This window comes from Impatiens glandulifera, chromosome 4 (assembly GCF_907164915.1).
Source record: "Impatiens glandulifera chromosome 4, dImpGla2.1, whole genome shotgun sequence".
Taxonomy (NCBI): Eukaryota; Viridiplantae; Streptophyta; class Magnoliopsida; order Ericales; family Balsaminaceae; genus Impatiens; species Impatiens glandulifera.
The window spans coordinates 6,619,028-6,643,834 of NC_061865.1; the positions used below are offsets into that span (position 1 = coordinate 6,619,028).

Genomic DNA, 24,807 nt, shown 5'->3' on the forward strand with positions numbered 1-24,807 from the left:
TAAATAAATATATATTCTAAAATTTTACGAATATTAATTATATATTAAATTATAATAATATTATAATATATTTTAAATTATAAAAATATTTTATATTTTATTATAATATAGAAATATTAGTTATATATTATCAAATTTTCCTATAATATAGGAATATTAGTTATATATTCTCAAATTTATTCTGGTAATATTTTTAATATTATAATATATTTTAAATTATAAAAATATTTTATATTTCAATTTATTTAATATTAGTTATATATATTTAATTAATAAATATATATTTCAAATAAATTAATATATTTATTCTCAATTTTTCCTCTAATATATATAATATATTACTTATATATTTAATTAATAAATATATATTTTAAATAAATTAATATTTTTTTTATAGAAATATTAATTATAATAGTATAAATTAGTTATTTATTTAAAATAGTATAAATAGAATTCACTTTTAAATTATTTAGATAAAGGGCGGGCGGAAACATTGAAGTATTTTACCTAAGTACAATGTGTGCCCGCTTTTGACAATAATGACCTAGGCCAAATAATAAAAATAGTGGTTGAGATGATAAATGTGAGGCCTTGAATTCACAATCTATAATAATGGGAAAGGTTATAAATGAGTAAGTCTAATTTTGAAATTGGTTCGATTATCATATATTCTGACTAGAGCTCGTTTTAAACTTTTATATTAAAGCTCAATTTTTTTTAAGTTAAATTTACGACCTACTCGAGTTCTCGTTTACGTTAAGAACTCGTTCAAAAGCTTGTTTGTAATCTATAAGAAGGTTTCAATGTTTCACATTAGGATAAGATCTCCACTTTTTTTATATTAAATATTAATTATTATTAAACGAAGTCTATAAACGAACATACTCACGAGTTTATAAACGAGCCTCTAAATAATATTTTCATGAGTCTCTAAACGAACATGTCCACGAGCCGGCGAATATCTAAAACTCTAGTTTGGCTCATTTAACATTTCAAGCTTTTAAACGAGGTCAAACTTGACTCACTAAGACCAACGAACGAGATCGTACTAACTTTCTACCGAGCCAATGATGCGGTGCGAGTCGAAGAGGCATTTATGCGAAAGTTGCAGCATCCGAAAATATCTCGCAAGTGTCAGATTTCGACGATTGCCTAGTGTTTTTCGGGCGGAAACGTGGTGCTGTGAAGAAGTCATGTCTTTGCCATGAGGTATGATGGTTTAAGGCCATCTGACGACGTTTAGGGGCTCAAAATCGCATTTTTATTAGTTTCGGGTGTTTTTTGCAATTTATTAAAAGTTGTTTATTTCTTTTGCAAACTAGGGTTTGAGTATTTAAAGAATCTTAAAACACTTTGTGATGGGAAGATTATTAATCAGAAAACGAGGTTTCCTCAATATCTATCAACTTTCGGTATTCGTAAGAATCAATGAATCTTGATAAAGGTTCATCCTAGCCACGCACGCTGCATCAGTTGGTATCAGTTTCTAGTCGACCCTAAGGTATGCCGCCCCGAAGACAGCCGCGCAACCCTACCCCTGGTGCTGATGATGGTGACCTTGCTGAGTTGCGACGTGAAAACGCTGAGTTTCGCCGTGATAACGACGATTTGAGGCGGCAGGTTGAATGGTTGACGCAACGGATGGATGCATCTATGCACATGCACCACCCTGAAGATGATGTTACGGTGACAGATGAAAACCCTCTCGGTGGTCTTCGGAATCGATCCCCTGAACGCCCCAATCATCGCTGGGAGCAGGCTTTCAGGGTGGACATCCCTAAGTTCGATGGTAGTCTACCACCGGAAGAGTTTATTGATTGGCTTTCTCAGGTTGAAGAGATTCTGGATTTCAAGGAAGTTCCTGCAGATCGTCGTGTACCCCTTGTTACGATCCGCTTACATGATCGTGCACAAGCATGGTGGCAGCAGTTGAAACAGACACGTGTTCGTCATGGTAAGGCAAAGCTCACGAATTGGGACAAATTCAGGAAGCATATTAGGGCTGCGTTTCTACCATATAATTACGAACGTAACCTGTACCAGCGGTTCCAGAATCTTCGTCAGGGTTCTCGTTCCGTGGATGACTATTCCACTGAGTTTTACACCTTTGTGGCTCGTGTTGACCTGTCTGAGTCCCCTCTCTAGTTGGTTTCTCGCTATATTGGTGGCCTTCGCCTCCAGTTGCAGGATATTTTGAAAATGTTTGATCCCTTGACTGTTTCTGAGGCACATCAGCGTGCTTCACAGGCTGAGAAACAGCTAGCCAGGCGCGGTTCGGGTAGCTTTGGAAAACAGGTTGTCCCCACTAGTGGCATTGATTCTTCTTCCCAGCCGGCCCATCCCACCCCAGCCCCCCCTCGCGGCACTACAGCCCCCCGCAGGGACGTCCCGGTGGCTTGCGTTGTTTCAATTGTGGTGAAGTTGGCCATCGCCAAGCAGAGTGTCGCAACCCAAAGTCCACCAATCGTGGTCTTTTTACTGAGGTGGATGATCCTGACTCTGCTCTTCCTTCAGATTCAGCCCCAGTGTATGATGTTTATGATGATGAGGCAGCGGAGGAGTATGTTTCTGGTGATGTTGCCCCCCTTTTGGTGATTCGTCGATCATGTTTAACCCCTCGTGCTCCTAACAACGAGTGGTTACGCAATAATCTGTTCCATTCCACTTGTACCATCGGTGGCAAAGTTTGCACCTTCATCATTGATGCTGGGAGTTGTGAGAATGTGATTTCTGAGGTTGCAGTTTCGAAGCTGGGTCTGTCCACTAAACCTCACCCCAAGCCTTATCGCCTGTCCTGGCTGAGTCAAGGTACGGGTGTTACAGTTTCCAAGCGCGTACTTGTTAATTTTTCCATTGGTTCCCATTATCGTGATGCTGTATATTGTGATGTGGTTCCTATGGATGCTTGTCACCTTTTACTTGGTCGCCCTTGGCAGTTTGATCATTCTGTTATACATGATGGGCGTGCTAATACCTACACGTTCTTATTTCATGGTACCAAGATTGTGTTGATGCCAAATCAGCCCAAGAAGGGTGCTGCCCCCACTCATCATGCGTCCCCCCTGCCACCTTGTTGTCTCGGGGTCCTTTTCAGACCGCCATGGTCGAATCTGGCATGGTGTTTGCTCTATTTTGTTCGCTGATTACCTGTGGTGCTAGTTCTGAGATGCCTATTCCAATGCAGCCGCTGTTACAGGAGTTTGCAGATGTTTTTCCTGAGAATCTGCCTTGTGCCTTGCCTCCTTTGCGTGATATCCAGCATCACATTGACTTGGTTCCAGGTGCTGCCCTACCCAACCGTCCTCATTACCGCATGAGTCCTAAAGAACATGAAGAGTTGCGTAGACAGGTGGAGGACTTGCTGGCTAAGGGACACATTCGAGAGAGCCTTAGTCCCTGTGCTGTCCCGGCCCTTCTTACCCCAAAAAAGGATGGGTCTTGGCGTATGTGCATTGATAGTCGTGCTATCAACAAGATTACAGTGCGTTATCGGTTTCCTATTCCCCGGTTGGATGACTTGTTGGATCAGTTGGGTGGTGCTTCTGTGTTTAGCAAACTGGATCTCAAGAGTGGATACCATCAGATTCGTATTCGCTTGGGTGATGAGTGGAAGACTGCCTTTAAGACTCGTGAGGGCTTATATGAGTGGCTGGTTATGCCGTTTGGTCTGTCGAATGCTCCTAGCACCTTTATGCGTGTGATGAACCAGGCTCTTCGCCCTTTCATTGGGAAGTTTGTAGTCGTTTACTTCGACGACATCTTGATTTACAGTGACAGCGAGGTAGCACACCTCTCCCATCTTCGTGAGGTGTTATCTATTCTCCGGCGTGACAAGTTCTATGCTGCTTCCTCAAAGTGCACATTTCTTACTGATTCTACCTAGTTCCTCGGTTATGTGGTGTCTCGGGAGGGCCTAAAAGTGGACCCGAGTAAGGTACTGGCTGTCAATCAGTGGCCCCGCCCCTCTTCGATCACTGAAGTTCGCAGTTTTCATGGCTTGGCTTCCTTCTATCGGCGTTTTATTCCTCGCTTCAGCAGTGTTACGGCTCCTATCACTGATTGTATGAAGGGGGTTAAGTTCTTCTGGACGGATGATGCCGAGGCTGCCTTTGTTGAGATCAAGCACCGACTCACTTCAGCCCCTATTTTGGTTCTTCCTGATTTTTCCCAGCCATTTGAACTACATTGTGATGCTTCGAAATTGGGTATTGGGGCTGTACTTAGCCAATCTGGGCGTCCTGTTGCTTATTTTAGTGAGAAACTGTCTAGCGCTAAACTTCGTTTCAGTACCTATGATATTGAGTTCTATGCTATTGTCCAGGCAGTCAAACACTGGCATCATTATTTATTTCAGCGGGAGTTTGTCTTATATACGGATCATGATTCCCTCAAGCATCTTGGTGGTCAGGACAAGATTTCTCATCGTCATGCTTCGTGGGTCTCTTATTTACAGCAGTTTACTTTTGTGATTAAACACAAGGCTGGTGTGTCTAATCGCGTGGATGATGCTTTGAGTCGTCGTCATGGGCTGTTGGCGGAGATGCGTGTCCATGTACCCGGCTTTGATTCGTTTGTGGACCTCTATCGTGATGATCCTTTCTTTTCTCAGGTCCTCATTCGCATCCAACATGGGGATTCGAGGGACTTTGTCTTGGAGGATGGGTTCCTTTTCCGCGGTGTGCAGCTGTGCATTCCAGATTGCAGCCTGCGTTTGAGGATGATTCAGGAACTCCACAAAGAAGGCCATGTTGGGCGTGATCGTACCTTTCAGCTTCTTGCAGCTTCTTATTTCTGGCCTTCGATGCGCAAAGAGGTGGGGCGTTTTGTTGCTCGCTGTCGTGTTTGTCAGTTGGCTAAGGGCGCTTCGACTAATGCCGGGTTATACTTGCCTCTGCCTATTCCCACTCAACCATGGTCTGATGTCAGTATGGATTTTGTCCTTGGGCTGCCACGTACCCAGCGTGGTTCTGATTCGATTTTTGTGGTGGTTGACCGATTCTCGAAGATGGTTCATTTCATTCCCTGCAAGAAAACCTCTGATGCTGTGGCTGTTGCACAGCTTTATTTCAGGGATGTGTATCGCCTTCATGGACTTCCTGCCTCCATAGTTTCTGATCGGGACACTCGCTTTGTGAGTCACTTTTGGAGGAGTCTTTGGCGTTTGGTTAATACTCAGCTGAATTTTAGCAGTGCCTATCACCCGCAAACTGATGGCCAAACTGAAGTTGTTAATAGGTCTTTGGGGAACCTTCTGCGCAGTTTAGTTGGGGATCATCCTAAGGCTTGGGATCTGAAGCTGCCTCAGGCCGAGTTTGCTCACAATCATGCTGTTAATCGCTCCACTGGTTTCAGTCCTTTTCATGTGATTTACGGGCTGTCTCCGCGTGCTCCTCTTGATTTGTTAGCGCTGCCCAGCAAGGTGCGTCCTCATTCCACTGCTGCGGATTTTGTTGGTCAGTTGGCTCAGGTTCATCAGACCACTCATGACCGCTTGATTGCTGTTACTGCCAAGTACAAGGAGAAGACTGATTCGAGAAGGCGTGCTGTTGATTTTGAAGTTGGTGACTTTGTGTGGGCTATTCTGACTAAGGATCGTTTTCCAGCTCATGAATATAGTAAGCTTGCTGCTAAGAAGATTGGTCCTGTTGAGATTGTGGAGAAGATCAACCCCAATGCTTATCGTTTACGCCTTCCCAGCCATGTGCGTACCTCTGATGTGTTCAATGTGAAGCATCTTGTTCCTTTTGTGGGTGAGTCTTCTTCTGATGAGGATGATGCGGTTCCAGATTCGAGAACGAATCTTTTCTACTCTGGGGGGAATGATGCGGTGCGAGTCGAAGAGGCGTTTATGCGAAAGTTGCAGCATCCGAAAATATCTCGCAAGTGTCAGATTTCGACGATTGCCTAGTGTTTTTCGGGCGGAAACGTGGTGCTGTGAAGAAGTCATGGCTTTGCCATGAGGTATGATGGTTTAAGGCCATCTGACGACGTTTAGGGGCTCAAAATCGCATTTTTATTAGTTTCGGGTGTTTTTTGCAATTTATTAAAAGTTGTTTATTTCTTTTGCAAGCTAGGGTTTGAGTATTTAAAGAATCTTAAAACACTTTGTGATGGGAAGATTATTAATCAGAAAACGAGGTTTCCTCAATATCTATCAACTTTCGGTATTCGTAAGAATCAACGAATCTTGATAAAGGTTCATCCTAGCCACGCACGCTGCATCAGCCAATTTCTTTCATTTACCTCTTTTATGTGGTTCTATGGTATTTTTTTTTATTCTTTCTAACATTTAATAATATATCATTTCTGAATTAACAACGAACTCTCAAATCTAAACCAATACCTTATCAATATTTGAATTTGATATAACTTAATTATTTTGTTATATAATATAAATGATATAACATTTTACAAAATTTGATTAAAAATAAATTATTTTCAATTGTTCATTCATTGTGCTTGTTCTTGTTCTTGTCCATCTCTCTCTTAAAATCCTGAGTGTTCTGAACCCTCCTCCTACATTTGTCGAAAGCTCAAAATAAAATGTATCGATCTTCAAATATGAAGCGATCACTTCAATCAATCCTTCGCAATCACCATTACTACCAAAACCCCACATTTTCACGTCCCAATTCCATCTCAAATCTCACTCGCCCTTTCTGCTCATCATCTCCACCGCCAGCATCATCGCCAGAATCGGAGATTCGTAAATACATCGGCTATTCGATTCTCTTACTAGGCTGCGGCATTGGCACCTACTATTCATTCCCCTTCCCCGAAAACGCCAAACACAAGAAAGCCCAGCTCTTTCGCTACGCTCCTCTTCCCGATGATCTTCATACTGTTTCCAATTGGAGTGGTACCCATGAGGTCCAAACCCGGGTTTTTCTTCAGCCGGAGAGTCTTCAAGAGTTGGAAGCATTCGTGAAGGACGCTAATGAGAAGAAACAGAAGATTCGTCCTGTGGGTTCTGGTCTTTCCCCAAATGGGATTGGTCTGACTAGGGCTGGAATGGTTAACTTGGGTCTTATGGATAAGGTTTTGGAGGTTGATAAGGAGAAGAAGATTGTTAGGGTTCAAGCTGGTATTCGTGTACAACAATTGGTGGATTCTATTAAAGAATATGGAATCACATTGCAGAATTTTGCTTCTATTAGGGAACAACAGATTGGTGGCATCGTTCAGGTTAGCTTTTACTGATTCACTGTTTATAGACTCATGTAATTAGCTTGAACAGGATGCCAATAAGTTTTATAATGTATCATTATGAAAGTGCTTATATTCTACTGCAATCTCTAGGTGGGTGCTCATGGAACTGGAGCTAGATTACCTCCAATCGATGAACAGGTTATCAGCATGAAATTGGTTACCCCTTCGAAAGGAACAATAGAACTTTCGAAAGAGAACAACCCAGATCTCTTTTATCTGGCTCGATGTGGACTTGGTGGACTTGGTGTGGTTGCTGAAGTCACTCTTCAGTGTGTCGAAAGACAACAGCTTGTAGAACATACATTTATCTCCACCACGAAAGATATCAAGAAGAATCACAAGTATCGATTTTTTTTATATGGATAAAATGAGTATGTTAATTGGGGTGTTTTTAAGATTGAATTTGTATGTTTATTGAATGTTGCAGGAATTATTTGTCGGAGAACAAGCATGTTAAATACCTTTATATACCATATACAGATGCTGTAGTTGTTGTTACATGTAATCCAATTTCCAAATGGAAAGGTGTGCCCAAGTTCAAACCGAAATATACTAACGATGAAGCTATACAGCATGTTCGTGATTTATATCAAGAGTCTCTCAAGAAGTACAGGTAAAGCCTTCTACACCTCCGTGTTTGTTTATATTGCAGTTCTACATTTAAATACTTCAATTCTGTTAATGACCTGTTTAACTAGTTAATTGCAGAAGTGGAGTGGCTGGTGTTAAATCTCCAGAAGAGGACGAACAAGACATAACCGAGCTTTCATTTACTGAACTAAGGGATAAACTTCTTGCTCTCGATCCTCTCAGCAAAGATCATGTTATAAAGGTCAATCAAGCTGAGGCTGAGTTCTGGAGGAAGTCGGAAGGGTATAGAGTGGGCTGGAGTGATGAAATTTTGGGTTTTGATTGTGGAGGTCAACAATGGGTGTCTGAGACCTGTTTCCCTGCTGGAACTTTATCTAAGCCGAGCATGAAAGATCTTCAGTATATTGAAGAAGTAATGCAGCTTATAGAGAAAGAAGGAATTCCTGCACCCGCACCTATAGAACAACGATGGACTACAAGAAGCAGGAGTTCCATGAGTCTTGCTTCAAGCCCTGCTGAAGATGACATTTTCTCATGGGTAATCCCAAACCATCTCGGATCTTAAATTTATACAGTTTTGATATATTTTTTGTTGTATTTGGCTATATTTTGTTATGAAATAACGAAGCAACGAAGCGCAAGAGTAATGTTTTTTTTTTGTTTTTGTCATTCAATTTTGATCACCAGGTTGGGATTATCATGTATCTTCCAACAATGGATGCTCGTCAGAGGAAGGATATCACGGAGAAGTTCTTCCATTACAGGCATTTAACTCAAAAACAATTGTGGGATCACTATTCTGCTTTTGAACATTGGGCCAAGATTGAGGTACTAAACACTTTCAGTTTCTGGCTCTGGATCTAGATAAGAAACTGACAATAAATTTCTTAATATATGTGTCTTACTAAGTTCTGTTTCCAAATGTGTATATGTCGGTAAAAGTGTTTACAAACCAGGTTGTTGTTGGATGAGTCTAGTTTTCAATTCTTAACCCATGTTGTTCTTGTGTTATTATTATGTTTCACAACATTATCAGATAAGGAGGTGACAACTATAATGATATATGCATGCAGGTTCCGAAGGACAAGGACGAACTTGCTATCCTACAAGCGAGATTAAGGAAACGTTTTCCTGTGGATGAGTATAACAAAGCAAGAACAGAGCTTGATCCCAACCGCATCCTTTCTAATAACATGCTGGAGAAGTTTTTTCCTCGTTCAGATGCAAGTCCTTGAACTTTTAATCTGTTGCTTCTGTTAGTTAACTTGTATCTTTCTTAAGTGATTTGATTTGATTCAATTCCCCAATGGTCTTGTTTCCTTGCAATAAGGTTCATTTCTCATATTATTTATGCAGATACAGATTGTTGTAATCTCTTAAGTGTGGGTAATTTTGAATGTCACAGTAATAAAATTGGAGTTAAATTCTGCTCATTTAGAGCTTTTATGTTTGTAAAGGATCGATCATTTCGTTTTTTTTTAACCGGGTTTATTCTGGTGTGTCTAGTTCAAACATTTTGATGCTAACCCCCCTTTTGAGATTCAAATCAGGAGACAAAGAATGATTGAGTTGGAAGAAAGCAACTTTTTTTTGAAAAGTTGGAATAAATCATGAATGAATAATTGAGTTAGAGGTAATTCCTTACTTGTAATCTCAACTTTGATCAAAATTCTTTCTTTATATATATTTCCATTGAATTTTTCTCTCATTCATTACAATATTACATGATCAAAAACCATACAAGGATTATAAAACATGGGTCTAAGGTTTAAAGACTTTCCCACTGATATCTTACAAGGTGTTTCTTTTTTCGCTTTTTATACTTTTTTTTTTTAGGATTGTTTGAAATTTCTTTTACATAAATAGGAAGAGATGTCCCACCCGCTCATTACACTATCAAATTGGAGTCATTCTCGAGATTGGCTAAATCCTCGATACTCAAATACACCTCCGATAAATTTGAAGTCGGTAACTACAAATGGTGAGCCAATCTCAATTGGTATTAGTGTTTCAATTTGGATTACCGTCGTTAATTATTTAGAACCGTCGCTAAAAACTATCAGTTAGTTATGCAGGGAATTGCAGATCCATCCCAATGGGAACAATGAGAAAGGAGGGAAAGATCATATTTCGATATATTTAAACTTGGTTGAAACTTCATCCCTTGGTCCCGGTTGGGAAGTGAACGTCTACTTCAATTTTCTTGTGTATGATCAATTAAGAGATAAATATTTTAGTATCCCGGATTCAAAAGTGATGCGGTTTCACGCGTTAAAAAGCCAATGGGGAATTGCTAAATTCATTGATCACGATACTTTTAACGATTCTTCAAATGGATACCTAGTGAAAGACACTTGCGTGTTTGGTGCAGAGGTTTTTATAATCCAACAATCGCGAAAGTTGGATGTTTTGTCTTTATTGCCCGAAGAAAGTAGATATAATCTTGTCACCCATGTTTGGAAGGTTAAATCATTTTCTAATCTTCAGCTCGAACGCTACGAGTCTGATGCATTCAACTGCGGCGACTATAAATGGTTGGTTTTTTTACTATATTTGGTTATGGTTATTTGAAAAAAATTAATTCATGTTACATGAATGCAGGAGAATCAGAATCTATCCTAATGGAAATGGGGAGGGCAAAGGGAATAGCATTTCGACTTTTTTATGTTTGGATGAAACAACTCTTCCGCTTGATACTAAAGTTTGTGCCAATGTCAAATTTTGCATAAAAAATGAGGACAAATCGGCCAACTTTGATTACGAAGGTATAAACACATATTAACTCAATTAAAAGTTTGAAAAATACCTCTTCACCAAGTTTATAATATGCAAAAATGAGGTTTTATCAAATAAAATGTAAAAAAAATAAATTAAGTTTTTTATGAGACTGAGTTTTTGTATACAACGCAGTGATCGGTACTCACTTTCGCCAATCATTATCAAGTTGGGGATCTCAAAAATTAATGTCATTGGCTAAACTACGAGATCCAACAACAGGGTTCTTGGTGGATGATAATATCGTTATTAAAGTATTTGTTACCATTATTGGGATTGTTACTGCACAATGATCTTACCTAATAAATATTTCATAACTTCAATTATTTATAAAGCCTCTTTATGTATTTTTATTTCTCACTTTTAATTAGTCACAAATAAATCTCATATTAAAGTAGTTATAATGTTTATTTTGGATGTGCCAAAATAATCAACAAAGTTGTTAAATTTTTATATATTTAAAGTTGTCTCAATTCCTATGACTAACAATGTGTGTTATTTCTTCATCTGGTTTAATGACAAGGATTCTCAAGCATTCAATTACATTTCACAAAAGTTTCTCTTTAATTTAAGAACTAAATTTACTTATTCATAGACTTTTGGTATCAAAATATAAATCATTTTTTATTTTTTTAAATCATAATTTATTCTTTATAACAAAAATTAGCATAGTCTCATTACCATTTTGACATCACAATACATTATGGTCAATTTAGAGTATTCTTAATAAGAATTAAATAATTTTTATTAATAAAATTCTTTCCACTTCATTTATAAAGTTAATTTCTATGAATGTTAATCCATTTATTGAATTATTCATAAATTTTCCTATCCATAATGACAAGTACAATCAAATCATTTAGAAATCTTATTTTGATCAACATATTTGAAACATTTATATATGCAAGTAGAAAGGCACCATAAATAATTCTCTTCTCTCTATACATATCTTTAAACTATCTTCATGAAATATATAAAAAAAAATTACTTTTTTGAGATTGGATTTTAAGATGATTTTTTTTTTTATATTTAATTAAATTTTAAATATTTTTATACATGATTTTGTTTGACATTTTTTTAGTGTATATATATATATATATTTTAAATTGCTCATTGTACATTTATTGTTGTTTGAAGTAGTTACACTCTTTCAAATAATACAAAAATAAAGAAAAGTATTAACAATTCTTATTTTATGATCGAAATTTGAATAATCTTGATAACTAATTTAAAATCATCGATCGTCTTTCAACTAAGTTGTGTTTCTCAAATTTCATTGGTTCGCACTAAGGGGATAACCGTCGTTTTGGTGTAAATTTTATATAGTCGACCGATTCAAACATATTACGAATTTTGTATTACGATATCATAATTTATATTTCGTAATTTTTATCATATTATTTACATTTTAAGTATATGACTATCTGACATCTTCTCCTCCTTCAACATCAATATTTTTTATTACTTAGAGATGATTTCGGGGCACAAACACAAAAATAAAACATACGTATATTGATAGAAAAATTAAGTAAGTTAATTTTCTTAAAACCGGCCACACATTACAATTTTTGAATATTTATTCTAAATAATCAAAAAGGGAGAAATTGATAGAAAAATTAAGTAGATTAATTTTGGAACCGGCCAGACAAACTAAACAGAAATTAAACTTCATGTGCAGGTACTGAACAAACCGGAACCGGAAATCGTGCATCAATAACCAGCTGCTAACATATCAAAGAAACCGGCTTCAAGTTATCAAGACAAATGATCACAGGAACCGGCTTCACTTTCTCAAGCAACCGGTTAGCAAAGAACAGAAGAATACACTTCAACCGGATCATAATGCACAAAGACACAGAAACCGGAAAGTACAGATCAAAAGTCAGAAGATTCAAATCTCAAGAGTGACGTACTGTGACGGAGGAAACGTGTCTCGAAAAGATAAAAGAAGATCGGATCCGATCAGAAGCATGGGAGGAAAGCAATGATGCCTTGGTGATCCGATGCTGACGACCGGAAGCGGATGCTCAACACGTGTATCAATCTGAAAACCGGTTATGTCATCATCTGCTCAGAGTCACCTGCATGAATGCCAGGTGTTAAGGAAGTTGAAGCGTGCAAGAAATCCTCCTGCAGATAGGCGTGCTTATGATCAACCAATCCGCAAGAGAGAGAAGAAAGTAGCCGTTAGCTACTTTCAGCTATAAAAGGAAGATCAAACGTCCTCATTAAAAGCAGCAGTGAATACGAGAAATTGAGTAGTTGAAATTGTGAAAGTCATAAAGCATTCAATTCTAGAGAGATAAAGCTTTACATTCTAAAGTCGGTTTGCCTAAAACCGGAAATCGTTGTGTGTGATTATCGTGTTGTATTGTATTACATCAAAGTGTGAGTTTGGTGTAACCGGCGAGTAGCGAAGTTGGGCTCGACCGGAAGTGTAAATTGTAACTCTAAAGAGTTAGTGGAAATCCTTCTCATAACCTGAGAAGAAGGGGTGACGTAGGAGGGTTTGCTCCGAACATCCATAAACAAATTTCCGTGTCTTGTATTCTTTCATTTCGCTTTCTTTTCCCGCTATCTTACCATAAAACCGCAAACCAATCATACTTTCAAAACCGGTCACTCACTCTCGTTATATATCCTCCTTTTTAAAACATCATCTAAAGTCGCAAACGTTGCTTCAACCTGAAACAGACACTTCCGCCCTTGAACACCGGTTCAAGAGTCTGTGACAGGTTGTGCAGTGCTGAGAACGGTTTTAGTCTTTAACCGGACTATCACCAAGTAGTGTGTGTGTTGTAAGCGGCCTCCCTTACTTAAAACCGGAAAATTAACCCCGGTCCTCCAAGGGCGTCCCCGATCCTAACAAGTGGTATCAGAGCGAGGTTCTCAGCACTCAAGTAATCAAAATGGTGGGAAGCATGACTCACAGCGACAAGCCGCCAATGCTAAACAGCGAAGCATTTAGCAGTTGGAAGAAGCAGATGTATCTACATCTGATAACACTAGATGATGAGATGAGCCGAGTTCTGAAAGAAGGACCGATCAAGATTAACAAGGAGGAAAGCCAGTGGACAAGTGAAGATCGGAGAAGAAGCAACCTGGACAACCATTGCATGAGGCACATCTATAAAGCCATAGACAACAACACTTTGAACAAAATATCAGAGTGCGAAAATGCAAAGGAAGCCTGGGAAACGATCATCCAGATCCACGAGGGAAACGAAAGAACCAAGGAAAATAAAATCTTGGTGGCTACGCAGAAGTATGAGAACATAAGGATGAAACCGGGAGAAAATATGAAAGAATTTAGCAACCGGTTCACCAGCGTAGTAAGCGAGCTTCAGACACTCGGAAAGAAGTATGACAACCGAGAAGTGATAATCAAAGCTCTAAGATCCTTGCCAAGCACGTGGGACATCAAGACCATGGTGATGAGGGAGTCAAGCACCCTTGGGCAGATGAAGCTGCATGATGTATTTGAGGACTTGAAAGCCTACGAGTTCGAGATCAATTCTCGGATCGAAGATGAAACATCTACATCAACCGCAACAAGAGCTTTAGTCACATCGGTGGAACCGGCGGCTCCAGTATCAACCGCACCGGCTCCAGTCAAAAACACCGATCAAATAACCGATGATGTGATGGCAATGCTAGCCCAGAAATTCGGAAAATTCATGAAGAAGAGCCAGCCACCATCTAATAATGATTTTAATTATAACTATGTAGATAAATCAAACAAAAGATGCTATAACTGTGATGGTTTTGGACATTTCAGGTCGGAATGTAGAAAACCAAGAAGAGATGATAGAAAACCGGAAGGAAACTATCAAGGGAATAACTATCAAGGCAACCGGTATCAGGGAAACAATTATCAAGGAAACAACTATCGGGGAAACAACAATAACCAACGAAACGACTACCGAAGAAATGATGATCAACGTGCTGATGAAGGAAAGGAGATCCAAAAGGCTCTCATTGCATCAGACGGTGGAAGTGAATGGGCATATTCTGACAATGAAGAAGGTGAAGAGAAAGTAACCTGCTTCATGGCAAACGACGAAGAGGTATTTGATTTCTCTTCTGATGAATTTACTAAGGAAGATCTAGTTTCTGCACTCAACCAAATGGTTGCTGAGTTCAGAAATATATCTGCGTATATGCCAGCATCTGTAGAAACTAAAAACGAACAAATAAATGATGAAAACGATGAAACACATAAGATTAAAACACATGAACCGGATGAACTATTCTCGGATGATGAGAAGACAGTTCAACCGGGAATGGAAACTGATGAGCGAGCAATGTACGTTACGGCTGCGTGGGAGAGATCACGTCAAGCAGTAAAACAAATGTGTAATTATAAACGACACCCGAAATGTAGATATGGTATCGGCTATGATTCAAGTAAACAAAATGAAGTAAAACAATCTAACGGGATGAAACTAACGAAAAATAATCTTCCGTTCATAAAATTTGTCAAAAGCTCACAAACAGAAAATGAACTAAAACCGGAAGAAACGCTTAAGTATGTAGGTCCCAATGAATCTGAAAAATGGCTTCATCCTGAGAGAAAGAAAGCCAACCGGAAACCGAATAAAAATAATAAAAACCGACATCAACGAAGTCCATCACCACATAAGGCATTCTTGAGCAATGACCAAGAAGTTAAGCCAAACATTATCAAAACAATAAACGGAAAAGTGATCCGACTCATTCAAGTCTGGATCCCAAAGGGACTAATCAACCATGGACCCAACTAAATGTGGGTACCAAAAAGTTGTAAATAATTATTTGCTACAGGTTAGGAGGAGCAACCGGTTGAAGAATTCTGAATGGTACTTGGACAGTGGATGCTCAAGGCACATGACCGGAAACAAGGAGCTACTGACCGACATCAAGTACGAAACCGGAGCATTCATCACATTCGGGGATAACTCAAAAGGTAAAACCGTGGGCAAGGGTAAGATTGTCCATGGTGAACTTTCCATAAATAATGTGCTATTGGTAGAAAAGCTAAGTTTTAATTTATTAAGCATAAGCCAGATGTGTGATGTGGGCTATAAAGTTGAATTTCATAAAAACTCATGCTTAGTCAAGAATCAAAATGATGAAACCTTGTTAACCGGTAACCGGATAGGAAACATTTACAAAGTAAACTGGAAAACGGATTTCGAAAAACCTGTGTGTATGATAGCCGGAAATGATCCAAACTGGCTTTGGCATAAACGGTTAAACCACTTGAACTTCAAAACGATTAACTTTATCTGTTCCAAGGAACTAGTTCATGGTTTTCCAAATGTTAAATTTTCAAAAGATAAAGTATGTGCTGCATGTCAAATGGGAAAACAAGTGAAATCATCTTTTAAAAGTAAAGGAAACTATCAATCTGAAAGATGTTTGGAACTGCTGCATATGGACTTGTTCGGTCCGGTTAGAGTAACAAGCTTAGGAGGCATGCATTACACTATGGTAGTTATTGATGATTATTCTAAATTTACTTGGGTTACTTTTCTAGCTTCTAAAAATCAAGCTGCTTCAAACTTGATTAAACTGATTTTGAGAATACAAAATGAAAAGTCTATTCGAGTAAACAAAATCAGAAGTGATAGAGGAACTGAATTCATTAATAGCAACTTAACTACTTTTCTTGATGATTCCGGTATTAGGCACGAGTTGTCTAGTGCCAGAACTCCTCAACAAAACGGCCTGGCTGAGAGAAGAAACCGAACTCTCAAGGAAGCCGCAAGGTCAATGATAGCCGATTCGGGTATAGCTCAAAAGTTTTGGGCTGAAGCTATCAACACTGCTTGTTATACACAAAATCGATCTCTTGTGACTAAACGGTTTTCGAAAACTCCTTTTGAAATTTATTTTGATAAAATTCCAAATGTACGGTACTTTCGAATTTTCGGTAGTAAATGCTTTGTTCACAATAACGGCAAGAAGTACTTGACCGCTTTTGATGCTAAATCCGATGAGGGAATAATGTTGGGATATTCAGCTGTAAGTAAAGCATACCGAGTATATAATACTAGGACTTTAACAGTTGAAGAAACCGCACACGTTGTTTTCGATGAATCGGTTGAGCGAAACACTGCATTACCCTTCGACCTTCACAACAGAATGGAAAATTTCAATATCTATTCTGATGATGAAGACGAGGTTCCGGTTTTTAGACGTTTTGTCAAGGACCAAGCGGTTGATGCTGAAATTCAACCTGATCAAGCTGCTTCACCGCAGAAAGTTGACGCTTCAGTTTCTACTGAAGAAATCGGTCGGTCTGACTCTGTTCAACCTACCGATCTGTCTAATCTTGATCAGCCAGCCGAAAGCTTGGTAGACACGTCTCGGATTAACCTCAGAAGGAACAAAAATCATCCTCTTGAACTAGTAATAGGTAACATATCCTCACCCGTCCGAACTAGGCAACAAAATTTGGATCACTATGGAAACTCTGCTTTCATATCACAAATTGAGCCGAAAAAGGTGGATGAAGCACTGTCAGATCCAGATTGGATCTTGGCAATGCAAGAGGAATTAAACGAGTTTGAGAGAAATAAAGTCTGGTATCTAGTTCCTAGACCGAAAAATAAACCGGTTATAGGCACACGATGGGTATTCAGAAATAAACTCGATGAAAACGGTTTAGTTACGAGGAACAAAGCCCGGTTAGTGGCTCAAGGATATAAACAGGAAGAAGGAATTGATTTTGAAGAATCATTCGCACCTGTAGCTAGACTTGAGGCCATTAGAATATTTTTAGCATATGCAGCTTTCAAAAAGTTTAAAGTTTATCAAATGGATGTAAAAAGCGCTTTTCTAAATGGTAAAGTCAATGAAGAGGTGTATGTTAATCAACCTCCAGGTTTCAAAAATTCAGAACATGAAAATCACGTTTACCGGCTGAATAAAGCCCTTTACGGTTTGAAACAAGCACCAAGAGCTTGGTACGATACTTTGACTCAATTTCTTTTTGATCACAAATTTACAATCGGTTCAGTAGATAAAACCTTATTTAAATTTGAAAGAAAGGAGCAAATTTTACTTGTTCAAATTTATGTTGATGACATCATATTCGGATCAACCGATCCAAAGCTATGTGACAAATTTTCGAAAATGATGACTGATAGATTTCAAATGAGTATGATGGGGGAAATGAGTTTCTTTCTAGGACTTCAGGTTAAGCAGATGGAAGCCGGAATCTTTATCAGCCAACCGAAGTATACATCCGAATTGCTGAAGAGATTTGGGATGGATACCTGTGCCGAAGCGGCTACGCCAATGAGTCCTTCCGTGAAGTTGGACAAAGATGATGATGGTCAAGCGGTTGACATCACAGCATATCGAGGAATGATCGGTTCGCTGTTATATCTCACAGCCAGCCGACCTGACATTCTGTTTGCGGTTGGAGTATGCGGGAGGTTCCAGGCAAATCCAAAGCAATCTCATTATACGGCGGCTAAGAGAATCTTAAAATATCTAAAGGGAACTCAAGAAGTGGGACTCTGGTATCCAAAAGACTCGAGCTTCAATCTAATAAGCTATTCCGATGCCGATTACGCGGGATGCAAAATCGACAGAAAAAGTACAAGTGGAACCTGTCAGTTTCTGGGTGACCGGTTAGTTACCTGGAGCAGCAAGAAACAAACGTCCGTCGCAACGTCAACCGCAGAGGCAGAGTACTTAGCGGCTGGAAGCTGCTGTGCACAACTCCTCTGGATTCAACAGCAACTCAGGGACTTCGGAATAGAAGCAAAGGAGTCTCCTATCTTCTGTGACAACACCAGCGCCATAGCGATTACATACAATCCGGTGTTGCACTCAAGAACGAAGCATATCGACATCCGACATCATTTCATCCGGGAGCATGTTCAGGAGAAACACATCCGGCTGGAATATGTGTCAACCGAGCAACAAGTAGCGGACATCTTCACGAAACCGCTACAGGAAGCTAAGTTTTCACATTTTCGAAATATTCTGGGTCTTACTAATTTAAGTCAATTGATATAATCATGATGCATGTAAAACCGGGATATGTGTTCAGGGAGAAGCTAAAGCTTCTCAATTTAATAGGCCATTAATAAAATCAAACATGCTAACCGGGAGGAAAACTCCGGTTATGCCCGACTACTTCATTATTTCAAATCAAATGTATGTTTACTTAACGGTTGAAATAACCAGATTGAAGTGGATAAGATAAATCCAAAATTGAACAATTGTTGATATCAATCAACTATTTTTCATAAAACGGAATTATCCTACTAAAACCGGTCATAGAAAACCGATTAGTACGCATGCACTCTGATCTGATGAAATGAATTTTTCCGGTTAACCTGAGATGACTAACCGAGTTTTCGTGCATGCTTTGATAAATGAAACCTGTGATAAAATAAAAACAAGTTCCCCACAATCGAGATGACGACATGTGTCCATCATCAAGAGAGGGAAACTTACATCTTGTCAATAGATATTTTTTCATCATTGCTATCCCAGTAATTATTAGATTTACCTTGGAAATAACCATTAGTTACTTCAACAAGTTAAGTCTATTTAATAGCTGATGACATCATCAGGCATGCTTAACTTCATTTAATACTGAGCCGAATCCACGGGCTATATAAACCATGCTTAATCCTTGTCAAAACATCACAAGTTTACTATTCACAAGAATCATCCTTAAGATAAAACCCTCTTGTCTCTCTCAAAACAAACATGAACTCCAACCCTTTAGCCAAGAAGATCCTACTGGCAGATTTTGAATCAATCTATCAGTATGAGGACCATGAAGTCAAGGAGATGTTCTTAGCCATTGAAAGGAGCGGGCTAAGAAGTTTCCTTGAGAACAGGTTTATCATCGACTACCTTGTAGTCGAAGAACTGTTCGAAACCGTGAAAGAAGTGCACCGAGAGATACTCGTCGCACAGGTTTACGGGCAAAAGTTCCTCTTCAGCGAGACGGATTTCGCTGTCTATTGCGGTTTACCCAATGAAGGGGTAACCGACCTAACCTACTCATCGGTGACAATGGAAGAAATGTGTCTCCGGTTTTCTGGATCTAACATCCCGGTTAAGCCCTGGGGTGCTAAAAGTAAACTTTCTCACAAGTACCAGATTCTCTGCGAGATTCTGGGAAAATCTGTGTTATGCAGAGAGAAAAGTTACTACTACACTCAGAGGGTCTTCGAGATGATGATAGCTGTAACGGTTGGGACACCGGTCAACTGGTCCTGGATCATCTTCAGCAATCTGAAGAAGATGATTCTCTCCAACAAAACCGGATACGCTCCTCAGCTGAGCGGTTTCTGCGCAAGTCTGGAGATTCACACCGGAGCCTTCGTCACTCTGCATCCAAGGCACGTGCTCACCAAAGAACGAGTACAGGAGATGATCGACCGATGGGAAGCGGTTAAGGCGAGAAGAATTGAAGCGGCTGAGGCTTCAACCGCTCAAACAGCTGAATCATCGAACGTTTAAACCTGTCCTCTCTTTTGTCTATCTCTTTTCCTCACAAAATCGGTATTCTGTTGTACCACCGGTTTCTGTACTTTAATTAATGAAATAGATTTCTCTTTCTTCCAAATCAAAATCTACAACATTCAATGCGCCGTATCAAAACAAATCATTCCTTTCTTGGAAACATAAATTCTCAGTATCAAAAGCATGCCTGAATTGATTTGACAATACATGCTTTTATTCTCTTGGAAAACCACAAAATTATTAATACCTAAGCATAAACGGCTACAATTTTAAATCCCTGCATTAAATGCTATCATTCATTCTCGGCTATAAAAAGGGATTCAATCTTCATCTTTCAAACCACGCATTCAAGCATCTCTCTCTCTAAGAATTCAAAAGCTCAAGAACTCTCCTAAGCTTTCTTCATTGTTCATCACCATGTCTGCTGAATTAAGAAACACTCTTATTATCGATTTTGAGGATATCAAGGAAAGTATTTACTATGAAGGCATTTTTCAGCATGTCATAGTTTCTGGTTTGAAAGGTTTTCTTAAGGGTTCGGACACCATTCTCGAAGAGGAGGTGTACGAATTCTTTAACAACGGTCACGTTCTGGATGATGGTAGCATTCGCACCATCATTGATGGTCAATTCCTCCAGTTCACTGAGGAGGAATTCGCCACCTTCTTTCACCTTCCTACCGAAGGTTTTTCTGACTTTCCTACGCCATTCCTGCCGGCTAAGGAAGACTTCTTCCAGATCTTCTACTCCTCCAACACTCCGATTAAGGACTGTGGGAAGAAAGAGGATATTGCTCCTCACTACCAAGTCCTGCACGACTTGGTTCAACGGTCTATCATAGGCCGAATGCCAAACCAAAACTACAGCCGGGAGGCATTCGACATCATGATAGCAATCATTCGCAAAACCGACATCAACTGGTCATCATATCTGTTCAATAAGCTGAAGCTGCTTATGACCGGTAAGAGGGGAAAGATCAGCTACGCTCCTCAGATCACCCGGTTTCTTATGTCCAAACGTCGCAATCTCGGAACCGGTGTTCCGGTTGGACCATCCAACACTCTCACCACGATCATGATGCACAGGTGGATATCAAGGATTGAGGAACGATCACCTGAAAACACCTTTGAAAATTGGTATGTGAGGATGGTGGAAGGAGACTGGTTCACCTAGGATTAAATCCCTCTGTCTCCCTACTTCTACTTTCCGGTTTCTGGTCATTTTGTTGTACGACCAGAACCGCTCCTATGTATTTTTCTATCCTTGCATTGATGAAATATTAAAGCTTTCGGTTTTTCATCCTCATTATTTCATTCCGGTTTCTCAAACTCTTACTCAAACTTAAAGTTAACTTCACAAATTCCGGTTAACAAGATGTAACAAAAACCGGAATCTCAAGCAAAAATAAAAATCTGAAAATCAAAACCGCCCATGGTTTTACCTTTCAAAACTTACCGCCCATCAAAATCAGCCTTTACCGCCTAAAGTTACGGCAGTAACTTTTGGAGGGAAAATTGGCGCCAAAAACTCCAAAAACTTCAAAACTGCCTGGAACCGCCATCTATATAAACTTAAATCAGTTCATTTAACACATGCGCTTTCTCTCTCTAAAGATTTCCAGAACTTCAAAGATTCTCTCTCTCCGATTATCATCAATCTTCATCTCCTTTCTCAAAAATCATCAATGGATCTAGGCAAAGCCCCGTTTCAATGGATGTTGCAGGTTGATTTTGAAGATATCGATCAGCACGCTGAAGACAAGAACAAAGCTGTTCTTCAACTCCTTCGAGATTCTGGGTTGGAGAAGTTCCTCTCTGGTCCGTTCATCCTCTACCCGGCGGCGGTGACGGAGTTCTTGGCGACGGCGACACTGTTGAAGAGAAAAATATCGGCTACCGTCAACGGGAAGGCGGTTCTTATAACTGAAGAAATTTTCGCGGAGGCTCTCGGTCTACCCAACACAGGTTCGGACCTAAAGTTCGACTTAACCGACGCAGAATCAAATGCTGCCCGGTTGGTTGTATCCCTTTCAGGTCAGGACCTGGTGCTCCACAACAGCCGGAAAATTAAGTTGAAACCGGAATACAAATGGCTAGTGACCATCATCTCCAAATCGCTCCAAGGAAAAGGAGGTAACTTCGACAATCTTACAAAGTTTAAGCTAAGAATGTTGTTAGCCATCGTCCGTAGCGATAAGGTGGACTGGGGTTACGTGCTATACGAAGAGTTCTGTCAAATGGTAATCAAGAAAGAAGGCCGGGTGCAGGCCTATGCTATGCAAATCGTGAAGATTCTTGAGTTCCTAAATGTGGAACTAGGTGAAGGCGTACCGCTTCCGATATCCAACATCCTTGACTCTGAGTCAGTGGCAGAGAAACCGGAGAAGACGATCAAGCCAAAAATCTCAAAATCAAAGTCATCCAAGGGAGCCAGCTCATCGGTTCCGGTTGAAGAAGAAAAACGACAAAAGAAACCGTCCAGAAAAGCGGTTGAGGCAGAAGCTCAACCAGAACCGAAAAGGAGGAAGAAGGTATCAGCAAAGAAGAGCTCGAAGAAACCGGCGGACTCCGAGAGAACTCTTTCCTCGGACAATCCTCCTGAAAGAACCGCAGAGGTATTCCAACCAATTCCCATTAATACCGTTGTTCCAACTCCTATTCCATCTGATTCTCCAAAGCAAACCGAATCTTCGGGGAGCGAGGAGAACAAGTCAACTTCTAAGGAGGAAGCAGAAGAAATTGTTCAATCTGAAACCTCCAAGTCCCCAAGCAAGCAAGCCGATGAAGTATTAGCCGAAGTGGGCTTGAATACCTCTGAAGCTATTCAGAATGTGGTCCAAGAGATCACTAAAGAAACCGAAGAAGACGACGTCTCTAGTCGTCGGAAGCCAGAAAATCAGGCTGAAGTACCTGATCAAACAGAAATCTAGCCGGTCGATGAGACGACCAAGTCAACAGAAACAGTACCTCCGGCTCAGGAGGAAAACATTGAAGAAAGGGAACCTTCCGGTTCCGCAGGAGACAAGGCAGCTCCAGAAGGCCCTTCTCAGGCAGATAAAGGCAAGGGCATTTTGATTGAAGAACCAACTGAAACCGGAACGGGCACATTGCAGATCGACCCTCAGACTGAAGCCACAACCGGAGAAGAATACCCATATACTTTAGAGCAAGAAAATGAGTTGTTCGATGAATTCATCCAAGATATGAACAAAGGTGCAAGTGAGGCACTAGCTCCATATATGCGGTGGGTGAAGCTCCGGACAGAGACCAAATTATCTGACATGCTTCCAGGTTTCAGTGGAAACAAGCAATGGGACGCTCTCGTCCAGCTAGAAGAACAGGCACTCGAGTTGTCTAACACCCAATTGATCCAACCGGCATTTTCCAAAGCTCCGGTACTTCTCGAAAACGTGCGGCTACAGGCAGTTGAGAATGCCTTTCAAGATATTAAAGGAAAGGAGCTGGAACAGATTGAAATGAAGATGGCGGAGCGATTTATTGGAGTACGAGAACGGCTTGCGCAAAGCTTCGAACGCCTTGATAAGAAATGGTGGGATACCTGCAAACGCCAATTCAACAATCCCGAGCAATATCAAAGTAGGCCTTTCTTTCTAAATGGGGAAACATCTGGCACTCCTGAAAACCGAGAACAAGAAGCCTCTCAACCGGCTAAGGCTCTGGACATCGAGCAGATCAAACAAGCAGTGGTTGACACAGCAGATTCATGCCTAGGGAACTTCAAAGCGGTAACCGAAGAAAGAATCTCAGCGGCTGAAGATAAAATGGTAAATTCTCTACAAGCTATGATGGATACAACAATGCAAACAACGGTCCAAACCATGATCTCCGAGTCTGTCAAAACCGCAACCGCTCCACTTTTGGATATGCTGCAAGCCATGGCAATCCAGATCGGTGAATTGTCAAAAGTTCAAGTCGGCTCAACCCAAACCCAAATCGAGAAAGATGCTGAAACCGCACGGAAGCTGCAAGAAGAAGAAATTGAAAGAGAACGGGTTCAGAAGGAACTGGAAGACAAGGATCATGAGCTAGCCCAACAATGTAATGAAGAGGAGCAGGCAAACGCTCATGAATCAGCACAGGGTCAATCATCTCATTCCATGAGCACACGGAACAAAAAGAAACGAAGCGCTGTTAAAGAAGTGATAAGAAGGGCAGAATTGAAGACAGCCGAACCGGTTGGACTGAATGCGGAACCGCTGGATGAAGAAGAGGAAGAAGACTCGGAGGAACTCAACAGACGGAAAAGAAGGTCAACCGGAGAATCCACCGCAACTCCAAGCTGCAGACCCTTGACTGTTCAACCTCGTCCACCGCCAAAACCAATTTGCGCCAACTTCAATCTCAGGAAAAAGGTCCCCGATCATTCAAGTGTATGGGCCGGTTTGGTAATCGATGCTGACAGACGTGCTAGAGAGCACATAGCCAGAATAGAAGAAGCAAGGAAACGTCTGGACAAAGAACTGGAAAAGGGGCAAGACAAGGGGGGATCATCCAAGCCTTAAACTCTATTTCCATAATTACTTTAAACAATTATGTCTTTGATGTGTTTCAGAACCTGATCACTCTTGCTATCTTTTGTGTTTTTCAAAACATATTGTCTACGTTTTTCAAAACATACAAGTTCACCTATCTCTCATACTTTACAAAACATACACTTATCACTTATCCAACACATGTTTTTCAAAACACGTTTCTCTCAAACAAAATCTTTAAAACCGGCCACACATTACAA

At 40.1% G+C, this 24,807-nt stretch overlaps 2 protein-coding genes across 3 annotated transcripts; both read left to right on the forward strand.

Annotated features, from left to right (window-relative positions):
• The first annotated feature begins 6,471 nt into the window (after positions 1 to 6,471).
• LOC124935905 (L-galactono-1,4-lactone dehydrogenase, mitochondrial) lies at positions 6,472 to 9,250 on the forward strand. The gene is made up of 6 exons (XM_047476338.1): positions 6,472 to 7,185; positions 7,300 to 7,550; positions 7,637 to 7,822; positions 7,918 to 8,338; positions 8,488 to 8,628; positions 8,874 to 9,250. The coding sequence occupies exons 1-6, from the start codon at positions 6,544 to 6,546 to the stop codon at positions 9,033 to 9,035; spliced, it is 1,803 nt and encodes a 600-aa protein (XP_047332294.1). The 5' UTR covers positions 6,472 to 6,543; the 3' UTR covers positions 9,036 to 9,250.
• Positions 9,251 to 9,528: 278 nt separating this feature from the next.
• On the forward strand, positions 9,529 to 10,979 carry LOC124936843. 2 transcript variants are annotated; one of them, XM_047477365.1, is made up of 5 exons: positions 9,529 to 9,598; positions 9,667 to 9,781; positions 9,876 to 10,334; positions 10,402 to 10,565; positions 10,711 to 10,979. In XM_047477365.1, exons 1-5 carry the CDS (start codon positions 9,556 to 9,558, stop codon positions 10,866 to 10,868), a joined length of 939 nt encoding a protein of 312 aa, XP_047333321.1. In that variant the 5' UTR covers positions 9,529 to 9,555; the 3' UTR covers positions 10,869 to 10,979. The 2 variants fall into 2 exon arrangements, with proteins under 2 accessions (XP_047333321.1, XP_047333322.1); XM_047477366.1 differs by having other exon boundaries at positions 9,538 to 9,781; positions 9,868 to 10,334.
• Positions 10,980 to 24,807: the final 13,828 nt, after the last annotated feature.

Excerpts from the sequence above, each read along its gene's own strand:
- LOC124935905 (XM_047476338.1), top strand. The coding sequence starts at position 6,544 with ATGTATCGATCTTCAAATATGAAGCGATCACTTCAATCAATCCTTCGC. Across the intron at positions 7,551-7,636 it reads GATATCAAGAAGAATCACAA|GAATTATTTGTCGGAGAACA; the intron begins GTATCGATTTTT and ends TGAATGTTGCAG. Across the intron at positions 8,629-8,873 it reads AACATTGGGCCAAGATTGAG|GTTCCGAAGGACAAGGACGA; the intron begins GTACTAAACACT and ends ATATGCATGCAG.
- LOC124936843 (XM_047477365.1), top strand. The coding sequence starts at position 9,556 with ATGGGTCTAAGGTTTAAAGACTTTCCCACTGATATCTTACAAG. Across the intron at positions 9,782-9,875 it reads GAAGTCGGTAACTACAAATG|GGAATTGCAGATCCATCCCA; the intron begins GTGAGCCAATCT and ends TTAGTTATGCAG. Across the intron at positions 10,335-10,401 it reads AACTGCGGCGACTATAAATG|GAGAATCAGAATCTATCCTA; the intron begins GTTGGTTTTTTT and ends ACATGAATGCAG.